The sequence below is a fragment of the Paroedura picta genome, chromosome 2, assembly GCF_049243985.1.
Source record: "Paroedura picta isolate Pp20150507F chromosome 2, Ppicta_v3.0, whole genome shotgun sequence".
NCBI lineage: Eukaryota > Metazoa > Chordata > Lepidosauria > Squamata > Gekkonidae > Paroedura > Paroedura picta.
The window spans coordinates 91,562,687-91,577,688 of NC_135370.1; the positions used below are offsets into that span (position 1 = coordinate 91,562,687).

At 44.6% G+C, this 15,002-nt stretch overlaps 1 protein-coding gene and 1 long non-coding RNA gene across 4 annotated transcripts in view; one reads left to right on the forward strand and one right to left on the reverse strand.

Annotated features, from left to right (window-relative positions):
- Positions 1-15,002, forward strand: part of LOC143829957 (uncharacterized) — a 151,999-nt gene that overhangs the window by 4,146 nt on the left and 132,851 nt on the right. The window lies entirely within an intron of this gene.
- LOC143829956 (ferritin light chain-like) lies at positions 7,721-13,674 on the reverse strand. Its single transcript, XM_077321600.1, has 3 exons — positions 13,165-13,674; positions 9,657-9,803; positions 7,721-9,227 (listed from the first exon to the last, which is right to left on the reverse strand). The coding sequence occupies exons 1-3, from the start codon at positions 13,336-13,338 to the stop codon at positions 8,865-8,867; spliced, it is 684 nt and encodes a 227-aa protein (XP_077177715.1). The 5' UTR covers positions 13,339-13,674; the 3' UTR covers positions 7,721-8,864.

Genomic DNA, 15,002 nt, shown 5'->3' on the forward strand with positions numbered 1-15,002 from the left:
TGCACACCTAGGTAGTGTGGAATTCCAGAACATGAACCTATACCAATCTAACAACCTTACCTCCTGTCTGCAATGTTTTCTTGACCTGAAATAGGTCAGGGGGTGCCATGTGGCTGTTTAGGTGGCTACGGAGGCATTAAACACTTTTGAGGCCCCACTTCCATACCTCAAGGAATATTTCCAGACCAGGGACAATCAACCTCCAGGTGGGGCCTGGAGATCTCCTGAAATTATTGCTCATCTCCAGACTATAAAGATCAGCTCCCCAGGCAAAAATGACTGCTTTGGAAGGGTGACTCTGTAGCATTGTATCCCACTGAGGTTTAGGGAGGCCAGCCTCCAGGTGGGGTCTCAGGATCCCCTGGAAGTACAGCTCATCTCCAGGCAGTTAGGCTGAAGGGAAAGCTCTCTCCTCTCACATACATCCCTTCTAAAGGATGCACGTGGCCACAGACACCCCTTGATGTCTGCCCTTCTGAAGCCTGAGGCCTCCTGCTGGCAACTGTAGTCCCTGTTGTTGTCAGCAAGGCCAAGACATTGCCTCATGAAAGTGGATCACCTAGTTCCCCCCAAAGTCTCACTGTCTACTTTCCTGTAAAGCTAACTTCATTTGAAATTCTGGGCCATATGCCTTTGATTTCATAGGATATTCCTGGCAAATACTGATTTAATTTACCAGGCCAAACTTGACAAAAGATCCTATGTCTCTCCATCCATTTACTTGTTCACCATTTAAAGTTTCAAGTGGTAAATATTCTTTATTTAGACCTTCCTGCACTTTCCAGACTTGCAGGAATCATGCTGGTCTTTCTCTCTGTTTGCACCTCAAAATACAAAGTTGCTGGTAAGGGCTGGCCAATGCCCATAGCCCAGGTGGGACACACCCGCACCACTTCACCCCAACCTCAGCCTGCAAGCCTCTCCCACCACTGCTCATCTCTAGATTATAATGATCAGGCAAAAATGGCTACTTCAATCAATCAATCAAACTTTATTACAGTCATTCAGACCAAGTTATATGAAGTTGATACATAAGAGACCAAAAGAATATGGTCATTTAATGTAATACAATTTAAAACAGATGATAAAATAGGACTTAAAACTATGCTACTTTAGAGCATTGGATTTTTATGGTGGTGGCACAAAACTTAGCCAGCTGAGTTGTCACCTGGGGGGACTCATCACTTAGCAGCCTCTTTGCTCGATCTACATCATGATGTTCTGGCATCTTTTTAAGGAGTGGTTCAATCAAGTTGCTATGAATGTCTACATAAGCAGGGCAGTGGAACAATATATGCTACTTTGGAGGGTGGACTCTGAGGCATTGTGGCATTTTAAGGCTCTCCTCCAAACTTCCAGGAATATTTCCAACCCAGGAGTAGCCAATCTCTAAGTGGGGCCTGGAGAGCTCTTGGAGTTATATCTCATCTCAAATTATAAAGATTATCTTCCCAGGTGAAAAGTTGCATTGGAGGGTGGACAGGGTCGTTGGGCAGAAGAAATATTTAAGGCCTTCCATGCAGGTTGTTGTGGAGAGGAAACAGGAGGCAAAAGAACCTCTGCAACAGCAGCCAGTTTCATCTGTACAACAACCTTGCACAGTAGGCTTCAAATGTTCAGGGAGTTGCGGAGAAGGGACATGCATGGCTTGGCTGCATCTTCCCTCCAGCAGTGAGGCTGGCCACAGTAGTATTATGAGAAGGGGCTTTGCTGTGGCCTCCCTGTCAGCTAGCAGTTAGGCAGAATGGGAAAGCATTCCCCCATCAAAAGGAAAGCACATCCATGCCCTCAGACTCCCCTGCCTTGCTCTAGGAAACACCTCCCCTCAGTCAGGTGCTGTTAGAGCCTTCCTTTACAGCAGGCTTGAAGGGAAGGGAGGAGGGGTGTGTGGAATCCTGAGCAAGAGCAGCAATTGGCCCTGGGGGAGATTCCACCAAGAGGAGACTTTGGATCTTTCAGTATGTTGTTGGAAGTATGATTCATATTTTATGTATAAGCTTCTTCTGAGGTCTATGTACATTTATTTTCTTTCTTTTAAATGACTGCAGTGATGTCGGTTTTCAAAACACACAGACCTCTGTTAGACATTAACAGTTGATGGACAGACTTGAGGAATGATTTCCAGAATTTGAAGACATCATAAAATACATTGTTGTACACAAAGGCTCCCAGTCCCAGAAGCAAATCAGAAATGACGACAATGCCCTAGAAACAGCACTGAATCTTTTTATTTTATTTATTTACTTTTATATAATATTGGACTTATAAATTGCCCTTCCCTGCATAGGCTTAGGGTGGGGTACATGTTAAAAATTCACATTTTTTCCCAATAAAATCATCCTTATCCATGGTTCCTCTATATATTTGTGAAACAGCCTGGGGGTGGAACGTGTCCGGCTGTCCAAGTTGGTATAGGGCCAATCAGCCCTGCTCCTACAGCTCCTGCCCTCCCTCCCTGGATGCTAGCCACATTCCTCTCAGACATGCCAGAGACAGAGAGAGAGACACAAAGCCCTGTCAGACAGAACACAAGCCCTCATTCCCTCCTGTCGCTCCTGCTGTGAGGGAGGCAAAGAGAGACATAGAGAGAGCTGCCCCAAACTGCTGACAGAGATACAGAGAGAGCTGCCCCTGCTGTGACGGAGAGAGAGATAGACAGAGAGAGCTGCCCCAAACTGCACACGAGACCTCCTTCTCTCCTAAGAACGAGCCCTAATTACCTGCTATCCCTTCTGCTGCAGCAAGAGGGAGAGAGACACACACAGATCTGCACCTCCCGGTGTCCCCTGGGTCCTAGTGCCTACTTCATTCCTGCTTGCAATGGGCTTTCTTGCTAGTATCTTTAACCCCCCCCCCCCGCTCCGGAGGAGCGGGAGGAATAAAAGAGTAAGGGCAAGTGAGGAGGAGTTAGGGCGGGCCCTGTCCGGGGTAAAAACTCGGAAGGGCTTTGCGGCTCCTGATTCACCCCTCCGAGTGGCAATCCAGGGCCAAGTGGCCAATCCTCCGAGGAGCACTCTGCGGCCCGGAGAAGGACGCCAGTCTCGCTCGGGTAGGCAGGTGCGTGGGGATCTGGCCTTCTCCCGGCCCCGGGAAGAGCCTCGCCATGTCAGAGACGCGGCGAGGCTCTTCCCGGGGCCGGGAGAAGGCTGCGAGTCGCGCCCGGGGGGGAGGGCTCGGCCTTCTCCCAGCTGCAGAAAGAGCCTCACCATGGCAAGGCTCTTTCCGCAGCCGGGAGAAGCCCGCAAGTCTCGGCCGGGTGGGTGGGGGCTCGGCCTTCTCCCGGCCCCCGGGAAGAGCCTCTCCACGGCGAGGCTCTTCCCAGGGCCGGGAGAAGGCGGCGAGTCTCGGCCGGGTGGGTGGGGCCAGGAGAAGGCGGTGAGTCTCGGCCGGGTGGGTGGGTGGGGATCGGCCTTCTCCCAGCCCTGGGAAGAGCCTTGCCGTGTCGGAGATGGAGACTCCTCTACCAGAAGGAGTCTCAAAGAGCTTGCTTTCCCTTTCCTCTCCTGTTGAGATGAGAGGAAAGGGAAGGTGATTGCAAGCCACTTTGAGACTCCTTTGGGTAGAGAAAAGCGGCGTATAAGAACCAAGTCTTCTTCTTCTTCCCCACAATAGACACCCGGTGAGGTAGGCTCAGAGAGCCCTGATATTACTGCTCGATCAGAACAGCTTTATCAGTGCTGTGGCAAGCCCAAGGTCACTTAGATGGCTGCATGTGGAGGAGTGGGGAATCAAACCCAGCTCACCAGATTAGAAGTCCGCACTCTTAACCACTGCACAAAGCTACACCAAGAGTTTTGCAGTCAAGAAAATCTAGAAATATCCTATTTTAATTTCCACACGCATGTGGAATTTAATTTCCACGCCCTTGTTTTGTGTCATTTCAAAAAAAAAAGTACTTTACAGTCTAGTATATATATAAATACATACACACACACACACACATATAGAGAAAGAGGGAGAGAGGGAGGGAGAGAGGCACCAGAATCTTTTCAGGTCTTTGGATCCCCAAATGTCTTAATCTGACTCCGATGAGGCCTGTTTGCCTCAACTCTTTCCTTGAAGAGCCAGTCATTGTCTCAGGGACCTCAGATTCAGACATGCTGAGTGGCTAATCCCATTCCTCACATTTCTTTGACCAGCCATCCTCCATTTTTGCCCAGATTTTCTATAAAATCTGGCAGACCATTCTTGGTCTAGCAAAGGAAGTCTGTCCAAGTGCAAACCAAAATGGTCAGGAGTGATGCTAATAAAATGGATGCATATTGGTCCTGACAACAGGTGCTAGCACTACCCATTTGAGAATGATTTGGATCAATTTCTCTTTTCATGATGTCAGATCAAGAGTTCAGTGTTCTACAGCCCACATGGTAAAGCCTATGAGTCTGCTATTAAGGAAGAGAGCAATGAAAGATTATTAACATATGGCTGTTCACAATATATTAACTACTCTGCTTTACAGTAAATCTTGAAACATCACTGGCATAGGAGGGCAGCTTTTATTCATTCTTAAACTCCTACAACTAATCCCACTGATTATATTACTGTGTACTATATGAACAAATTGCTCTAAAGCTTCCATGTATATATCCTGAACTTTTAAATCTCATCATTGTAGTTAATCAAAACAATATTTAAAATCGGATTACTAATCTGCAACCTCTTCAGCAAAAGGAGTTGACACATGTACAATATTAATTAAATGGAATTAAGACTATATTTTAAAAATCTATTTATTACTACAGAATTATATTCTTTCTTGTTTTAATGGCAGGATATCAAAGGGCAACAGAAAAATCGAAGTTTTGTTTAAAATCTATTATATTCCTCCAAGAACCTAATGGTAGTCTACAGATTTCTCCCATCCCACAAAGTTATGTTTGAGGATTAAAATTCATTTAATTAATTTACAGTTACAGACTCCAGACTCCAACAGCATTTTCCTTCAACCACCGAAAGATACGTTACAATTTAAAAATTCTACATAATAAACAATTTTAGATTTTAAATCTGAATCTGATAAATATCAATAAAAAGAGTTTGATGTAGTCCCTTTTTCTGTTCAAACTATTAGCTATCTTAAAGAATTTAATAGAGACAGAATTCTAGCCAGACTAAGACTAGTTTTGATTCTTTAGTCCCTCTACCTTTCTTAGGCCTCAGTGCTGAAAAGTGATCTGCCCACTGTGGTCTGCTGTTGACTCCCCAAACATACCCATAATGCTTATATATTCCAGCTGCTCTGGACAGCAAAGGTAGCGCGCACACACACACATGCACGAGTGAGTGAGTTAAACACTTGATGACCTCCAGTTTATTAGTATAAACTTGGTTGGAATTCTCCTCTTTTCCCCTATCAGAAAAAAGGCCAGGTAATAATGTCATTCTATTTGAATAATTGTTACAGCTTTGCCAGTTTGAGAGCAACAGACTCACAGAAACATTGAGATGGAAGGGGCCATACAAGCCATCTAATCCAACCCCCTGATCAATGATCAATGATCCTGATCAATGCAGGATCAGCCTAAAGCATCCAGGATAAGTATCTGTCCAGCCACTGCTTGAAGACTGTCAGTGAAGGGAACTTGCCACCTCCCTAGCCAGCTGATTCAACTGTTGAACTACACTTTCTGTTAAAAAAATGGTCCTAATATCCAGCCAGTACCTTCCTGCCCTAATTATTATGAGACCTACCCTATGCTCTTCTCTAAATGGCAGTCTTTCAAATACTTAGAGAACAATCACATCCCTCAAACTCCTCCAGACTGAACATGCCCAAGTGCCTCAGCCTTTCCTTGTAGAGCTTGGTCTGCATGTCCCTGATCATCTTCACTGCCAGTGGACACCTTTCTCCAAAGAGATGAAATGTCACGGACAACTACTCTTTGGATGTGGTTCTCCATCCATTTCCCATCTTCCTAACCTTGTATTTCATTAATTCAGCTTGATTTGTTGATCTCTCTCGGTCTATTTAGTAGACAATATGATCTTTTAATCAGGTTCTAAATTGGTGAAGGGAATAGCTCATAGATGAATGGGGGCTAGCAAGTTTATTGGGTCAGTTATATACTCTCTGCCTCAGAAGGCAAGATTTTAAAATATTAACTCATGTTTTGACAGGGCACACAACTGTCTTTTTATGTACATATATATATATATACTTTGTTTTGTTATTTTGCATTATTTATAAACTGCTTTGACAATGTGTGTGACTAAACGAAAGTTTTAAAATGCCTGAGGACCATGCCATGCATCCAAACACAGCCCCACTCTGTGAGAGTTACAGCCTAGTTCCATTTCACAGCAAAGCAGAAGAACTGTTATGTTGTACCCTGCTTTTTGCTATCTGAAGGAGTCTCAAAGCAGTTGATGATTGCTTTCCCTTCCTCTCCACACAACAGACACCGAGAGGTAGGGGAGGCTGAGAGATTAAGAGAACTGTGAATAGCCCAAGGTCACACAGCTGGATGTGAAGGAGTGGGGAATCAAACCTGGCTCTCCAAATTAGAGTCTGCAATGGACTTATTTTCAAGTATGTACAGGACTGCAGCCTAAACCAATACTTCAGTCAGTAATCATAGAAACTGATAAGACTTTTTGTGCTGTCAGTAACCAAATATATGGAGGAACAAATAACATCTAGCTAGACTACTATAGTTAAAAGAGCAGTGATGTAGGTAGGGGGCAATATTATGTATGTAATTGTTCAGCTTAAATTGCAGACCCAGGTTGCAATCCCTACTCTCTCTGTTGAACCTCCCACAATGACCTGTTGTGAGGATAAAATAAGGAAGGGGAGACCCAAATAGCCACCCAGAGCTCCACAGAGGAAGAATTACATCAAGATGTGATACATTTGACATTTCTTTGGGCACAGGGAATAATGCCCTGGGAGCTGTGATCAAAAACTTAGGGCTGTGTCATTTAGTTAAAATATTTCCAATTTAAAGTCAGTTTAGACAGTAAATATAGTTATTATGTATTTACTAGTGATAAAGGAATCCCGTGCTAATAATAATACGTTCTCTCTGGCTGATTAAAGTGGCTAACAATGACTTGTTGCCTAAAACCTGATTAAGAATCCAAATATACAGTGAAGGCAGAGAAAGCACAAGACATGAGAGACATTAGCTACCACTATTTGTCACCTGACAAGCAGAGAAACTGGAGAAAATCCTGTAATGTTTGGGTTTTGGGGCATAGTTCTAATCTTATCCTTCATGGTTTGTAAATCCTCCTCAAACCATGGTTCCCCATCCTGACAGTGGTTTCTCCTTCACCACTGTTCAGGATATTAGCTACTGTTAAGAAGTACCGTATTTGCCAGCGTATAAAACGACTGGGCGTATAAGACGACTCCCCAATATTTTCACTCAAAATATAGAGTTTGTTATATACCCGGCCCACCCCTGCATCTCCCTGTGAAAGGCACTAGTGCGCAAGTGCGCATGTGCAAGCTCTGCGTAGACAAGGGGCGGGCCGGAGTGCCGCTGCTTCCTGCCGAGCAGAACGGGCCTGTCACGCCAAAAAGGCTGGCACCCCATCGGGAGGCCACTATGGGCAGCTATGTCTATCCCAACTGAAGTGCACCCGGCGTATAGGACGACCCCCCCCCCACTTGGAGGCATGTTTTTCAGGGGGAAAAAATAGTCTTATATGCCAGCAAATACAGTACATTTATTCCTATATGTGTTTCTACCTACTTCAACAAAACAATATACTCTTCTAGAAGAACAGAAGAAAGCTTTATTGCAGGTATAAAAAATGTAAACATTATTTTTATTGCAGATATACTGAACATGCAGTAAAAATACCTCCTATTAAAAGTCCCTAACAAAAATATCTAAACACAACAATAAAAATAATTTTATTCTTCCTATATTATGTGCTGTGTGATATATAACATAATTTTGGTAGCAAATATATATATATTATATATATTATATATATATATATACACACACACTAAAGTAGAGGAAGCTCATCTAAGCAACCATTAAGACAAATCTAATTAGCTTAGTAATTTCACAAAAATACTTTATGAAAAATAATTTTGTTTCATAGTAGAAAAAGCAAGCTATTACCATTGGCCTGAATCTAGTTGCTCTAATCCTTGATTAAAACTGGATATACTTTACACTCCAGACTGTGTACTGCACATGGATGGCAGTAACTCTTAGTATAAATGAAAGTAATAATTCTAGTAAGTGATACGACCTTCATATAACATCAATGGGCCCCAAATAAGCCAAATCTGGAAAGTTTCTAAAAATGTGTGCAAAGATTGCAATGCTCTGCTGTACCCCTCACTGAGCCCTTCTCACTTGTGCTAGAAGACAATTAAAGTGTACAGTAGTTAATCTGATTAGTTGGTACAGGGTACCAAGATCTTGCAATTAGAATCATAACAGAATCCTTGGCCAGCCTGGCCTGGAGGAAATTTGTCTCTTGGCTTAACTGTTGCTTAACTGTTTTTCCCTCAAGGAAATTCACCTCCCAGCTAAACTGTGGCTTAACTGTTTTACTAAAGATAAAAACAAGTGTCCTCTCAATTGTGGCATATCCAACAAAATGACTAATTATTCAAAGGTGACTGTACAATTACTCTGTTTATGGGAATACTGCTTTGAGAAATTATATCATCACATAAATCCATAGACACCTACACTAGGTCAAATCAGTGATGTATGAATATCCCAAAGCTGCTATGCAGTGGGAGGTTACTGTTCCCAAGCAGTCTATTGTCATTTATGTTCTTGCCTTTGATCTTCCTCCCTTAAGTCTTTCCACTGTGAATGAGAGGGATAGCAATGGAGTATTTTGGCTTTATGTTATTATTCTGATGTGGGAACTCCTCTGGCCAACTGCTACATCATCTTTGCAGTTCCTGCACATTTCTGAAGTGGTTTACTGGGAGTGCAGTGAGCTTCAATGTCTGGTTCAATCCTTAGTTCTTTTTGTAAACGGTCTATAAGATAGTTTTCAAGGTCACCTCTGTCATCTTGAGCACTTCTAAGCCTATAAGCATTAGTAATTAGATCTCCCATCAGCTTGATCTTCTGGATCTTCGGCACTAGAAATTGCTTCTTAATTGTGTTTGCAGTGTGGGGGTCTGAGTTCTTGATACTCAGAGCATAAAGGTCCTCAAAATAGCCTGCCAACATCTTCCACTGTGTTAAGGCAACTTCCAGAGCTGCTGCCACACCATTTATATACACATTGGGTGGTTTCTGGAATTACAAATAGCACAACAAAAATTGCAGATGGGGTAAAAAAGAAACTGCATCCATCTTGGAAATAGTGAAGGATGCAATTATGACAAATTAATATATGTACCAAGGATACTGACAAGATTTATAGTCACTTTTATGCCTTATGTCAGCCAAGCCACTAAAGATCTGATGCTGACACATTTTATAAATTAAATTAAAATTTAAAAATAAATATTATCTGCCTTTCTATCTTCATCAGGGCCACCAAAGTTGCTAACAGTTAAAGCATTATGAAATCATAAAAACAATTTAAAAGCACAATGTAAAAGTTCAAGAGGAGAGAAAGAGAGGATGTCACTCTTTATGCATACTAGTTAAAAGTTGGATAATTACCTGCTGTTGAAAGAATAGTCTAGGAAATAAGAAAATATTTTGATAGCCTTATACCTGGATAACCTTGGTACAGTACAGGCCTCCCCTATCATGCTGGTATTTTATCAGTACTTCTGCTGCTTCTTTCTCCTCCTTTGCCTGTTCCCAGAAGAATTTTGAGACATTTGGTAGACTCATATCAGAGAGATCAAAGATTTCACCCTGGAGTTTACAAACAAAATAAAAACACTCATTGCAGCACATATAAAAAGCACACATGCACACTAAAAGAAACTGCAGCTTTTAATCAGTTGTACTAGCAATAAACATACAAGATTATTTAAGCACACACAGATATCTCTTGCTGAATCAGGGTGCATTTCAACAGCAAATATGTGTGAAGGCAAAGGATCCCACAGCTATATAATTAGACATAGTGTTGGTTGCAAGAAATGTGGATGTCTAAGAAGCAGCAGTGAAGAGGGTAAAATTAGATGAATCAGGCTGCAGAGCTGCCACTCACTGTGGCTTACATCCGTTGTAACTCCCTGTAATAGTAGAAAACACAAGGGGAAGCTGGATATACATCCTCCACAGCCTCTGAAATTACTGTGTGATCTTGCTTTTCCCACATAGTTTTTACATGTATACATTTTTTTACATTTAACCATGCTACTCTCCTAATGCAAGATGCAGGACTGAGATTGCTACTATTCCCCAAACCCCTACTTCCTAATACATATTATGTTCTCCCTCCTTAAGCACCCTGGCTCCTGGCTCCCAAGCCAGTCTCATCAGATCTCAGAAGCTATATGTAGAGTCAGCCCTGATCAGTACTTGGATGGGAGACGACCAAAAAAGAATGGGGTTGCTATGCAGAGGAAGCGGCTTTTATTAAGCCTCTTGCTTTGAAAATCCTCCGGGGTTGCCCTAAATCAGTGCAACATTACAGCACTTCACACACACACTATCTTTCTAATCTAATATTCACTTCTTTACCTCAGACTTCTGACACAACAAAACACACTGCCTGTAAAGACTGTGTTTTTTTCTCAACTAAACACATCTTTATTTATTTCACTTTCTCACATAGTAAGAATACTGATATTCGTTTTGTGATCACCCAGCAGTTTACCTAACAGAAAAGAGACAATAGGAAATTCAAGAGTAGACAGCTGATATGTAAAATAAAAATTCATTTTTTTCACATTCATTATGAGAACAAAGTATGCATTTATATTTTGAGGCCGTAGACATTTTGATTTGCAACTTATATTTAATCAATGTAGCACTGTCCAGTTTTCCCTTTTTCAAAGAGATGTAACAGCTGAATGATGTCATAATCACCTTTCAGCTTGGTGTTAATTTTGCTACCTTTACTTCTTCAATTGTGTCATACTGCATTCTATTCATTCTGAATTTGCCTTCAACAGTTCTTTTACCCTTCCCTACAGCTCTGGGCAGTTTACATAAAACATTTTGGAACATTGATATAGAACACTATCAAAATCAATATAACAATAACATAACTAGAACAACTGGAACAGTATTTCGACAATAACTTTGACATTCCCTCAGTAGGTTCGATCTCTCAGTCTGGGGGGGACCTGTAGATGTTATGGGTCAGTAGGCCTCACCAATGCCTGGTGGAAGAGCTCCTTTTTGCAGGCCCTGCGGAATTGTGGAAGTTCTGGCAGGGCTCTGATCTCTTCAGGGAGCTCATTCCACCAGGTGGGGGCCAGGACTGAAAAGGCCCTGACCCTTGATGAGGTCCAACGTGCCTCTTTAGGGCCAGGGATCCACAGCCTGTTGGAAGTGGTGGAGCATAGCGCTCTTCTGGGGGTATAGGCAGGGAGGCGGTCTCTCAGATACACTGGGCCCAGACCGCGTATGGCCTTAAAGGAGATTACCAAAACCTTAAGCTTAATCCAGAATTCAACTGGGAGCCAGGCGAGTTCTTGGAGTACCGGCCGGATATAAGATCTCCATGATGTCTTAGTGAGAATCCTGGCAGTGGAGTTCTGCACCGGATCAAGCATAAGGGTAGAGCAAGTTGCAGAAGTATGTAGATCAGAACTGCTTGGAGGAAAAGTCCTTCAAGAGCAGCTGACAATGACCGGAAGAAGAGAATGTGCTTCTGTCATAGGATGCAGGGGCAGTGGATGACAGAGACTTTGAACATCTGGGTGTGCCAGTCTTCCCATGCACAAAAATCATGGGGGATATAAGTTATAATTTACCAGGGCTCAGACAAAACCTATTTTCAATGCCAGGACAACACTTAGCCTTGGAATGTGGAAATAATAAAAGGGTCTGCCGGCATGCTGGACACCTTAATTTGATTAAAAAACAATGGCCTGCTTTAAACATGATGCCATTGTGGCAAGGAGGCTTGCTATGGGGCTGCACTATCTAGGCCAGTGGTCCCCAACCCCCAGTCCGGGGGCCGGGACCGGTCTGTAGATTAGTCAGTACCGGGCGGCGGCTCGCCCTTGTCCTCCTCCCCGGTAGCTGCCTTCGGGGCTGCCCTGCCACTCTGCCACTGGCTCATATTTGGTGCTCTCCAGCGGCTGCCATAGCGGGGGCTCCCCCTCAGCATGGCACTGCACAGCTGCTGCTGGCAGCGTCACCCAGCAGGCAGCAGGATGTCAGGGTTCTGGCAGGAAAGCAAGTGAAGTAGGGGCTCAGGTGGCAGCGGCGACATCCCTCAGCAAAAGACTACCACCCCCTGGGCTTCAGCAAAATTGTTAAGCGTTGACCGGTCCCCGCTGGTAAAAAGGTTGAGGACCACTGATCTAGGCAACTTTTTAAAGCCTCAACACCTGCCAAGGCTATGGAACTATCGTGTGCTGAAGCATGCAAAGTAATTATTTTCATCAGCAGGCCAGCACTCATGCAGCAAAAGCAAGCTGACACAACCAATCTACCTGTGCCTCATGGCTGATTGGCTGTATTAACTTTATAGCTAAATGAGGCACAGGATGTTAACAAGATCACATGGATTTTTACATGCCATTAAAACTCTTTATCAGGGGTAGTCAAACTGTGGCCCTCCAGATGTCCATGGACTACAATTCCCATGAGCCCCTGCCAGCAAACGCTGGCAGGGGCTCATGGGAAGTGTAGTCCATGGACATCTGGAGGGCCACAGTTTGACTACCCCTGCTCTATATGCATAGCGTCTTTTGACTTACTAGTAGGGCTGTCAACTAACCTGGAGTAAAATGTCTTGTCCATTTAACAGAGGGGGCCCTTATCATGAGAAAAGATTTTTTTTTCCAGATGAGGTGGCAACTCTATCAAGTGGTGTGCACTGCTTTATGAGCCAATCAGCAAAACTGAAAAAGTACCCTGATGAGCTAGCTCCACTACCTAGTAGAGGAGTCCCCGGGGACGGGGGGGGGGGGCGAGCATGAGAAGAGGGTCTTCCGGAAAGGCTCAGGCATCGTGGACGTCGGGGGAGGAGCCTGGGAGAGCGAGCGGGAGACCCGGTTTCATTTCGCAGTAGCTGCTGCTGAAGGGCGCCGTCTGGGCCAGAAGAGAGCCGAGAGCAGCGCGCGCTGTGGTTACGCGGAGGCCTTACCAGCATCTGGAAGACGTAGGCGACTTCCAGCAGGGCGCTGGTGACCCCGCACAAGCCTTCCTCCACCACGGGCGGGAAATTCTGCTTCACCAGCTGGCGAAGCGCGCTGCCGTGGCGCTGGACGGTGCACAAGGGCAGGCCGCTCTTGAACCTTTTCGGGCTCGGCTCGGCCATGGCGGCTTCACCCCAGGAGCTGCCGCTGCCTTCCCTTGCCAAAGGTGCGACGCGGCGTCTCCGTAGCGGCGCGGAGGAATTCACCGCAGCTGGGCCTTCCAATAAGTTCCGAGCTTTTGAATGTGACCTGGAATTAGCTCGCGAGGGAAGGAGAGCGCTTCGTCTCTCCCCACTGCTTTATGTAGGTCCGGGTTCACCGCGCAGAGGCAGGGCGGGTCGCTTGTACCTAGACGCACCTGGCCACGGGCATTCCCCAAATCGCTTTTTTTCAGCCAGGGGAGAAGATTAATGGTCCTCGACAAAATCTCTCCAGGCCTTGAGGAGGCATGTTTAGATATGAATTCTCCAGGAGCCCCTCCTCCCTTTTCCTAAACCATATTAGCGTGCCTTATATGGGCGCTGGGCTTCTGTAGTGCTGTTGCATAGTGCCCTGGTAGCAAGGGTACCAAACGATACAGCAAGCCTATTTATTATCTGCTATTCTTTCTTGGGGAGCTCAAAGACACTTACAAACATAGAGAAAACATATCGAATAAAATACTTTAAACATAAAAAACCCAACTTTAAAATCACTACTCAGAACTGCTACTAAACATAACTAAATGCAGTCCTCAATAAAGGCATCTTCAGTCACCCCCTTAAGACTGAAAGTGAGGGGATGAGTTTACCTTGCTACGAAGGTTCCGTAATTGTGGGGCTGCCACTGAAAAGGCTCTCCTGTACCCACCAAAAGTGGGTTTGATTGATGGGACAGTCAAGATATTAAACCCCGTGGTTTTAATATCTGGTGAGCAATATATGGGAGAATGGCCCTTCAGATAATCCAGTCCCAAATCATGTAGGGCAGGGGTAGTCAAACTGTGGCCCTTCAGATGTCCATATACTACAATTCCCATGAGCCCCTGCCAGCTCATGGGAATTGTAGTCCATGAACATCTGGAGGGCCGCAGTTTGACTACCCCTGATGTAGGGCTTTAAAGCTGCTTTTTAAAAAACACCTCGAATTTGGCTTGGGAGTAGAATCATAGAGTTGGAAGGGGCCATACAGGCCATCTAGTCCAACCCCCTGCTCAACGCAGGATCAGCCCAAAGCATCCAAGAAACGTGTGTATCCAACCTTTGCTTGAAGACTGCCAGTGAGGGGGAGCTCACCACCTCCTTAGGCAGCCTATTCCACTGCTGAACTACTCTGACTGAATTTTTTTTCCTGATATCTAGCCTATATCGTTGTATTTCCTCTGCAGCCAATGGGAACAGCATCCTGCCCTCCTCCAAGTGACAACCTTTCAAATACTTAAAGAGGGCTATCATGTCCCCTCTCAACCTCCTTTTCTCCAGGCTGAACATTCCCAAGTCCCTCAACCTATCTTCATAGGGCTTGGTCCCTTGGGCCCAGATCATCCTTGTTGTTCTCTGTACCCTTTCAATTTTATCTACGTCCTTCTTGAAGTGAGTAGTTGGGTTGTTGTTAGGTGCGAAGTCATGTCCGACCCATTGCGACCCCATGGACAATGATCCTCCAGGCCTTCCTGTCCTCTACCATTCCCCGGAGTCCATTTAAGTTAGTAGTTGGGTAGCCAGTGTAATTGCTGTACTATTGGGGTCACATATGACCAGATATCCAGCTGCATTATTCTGAAGTAGCTGCAACTTCAAGTATAGGC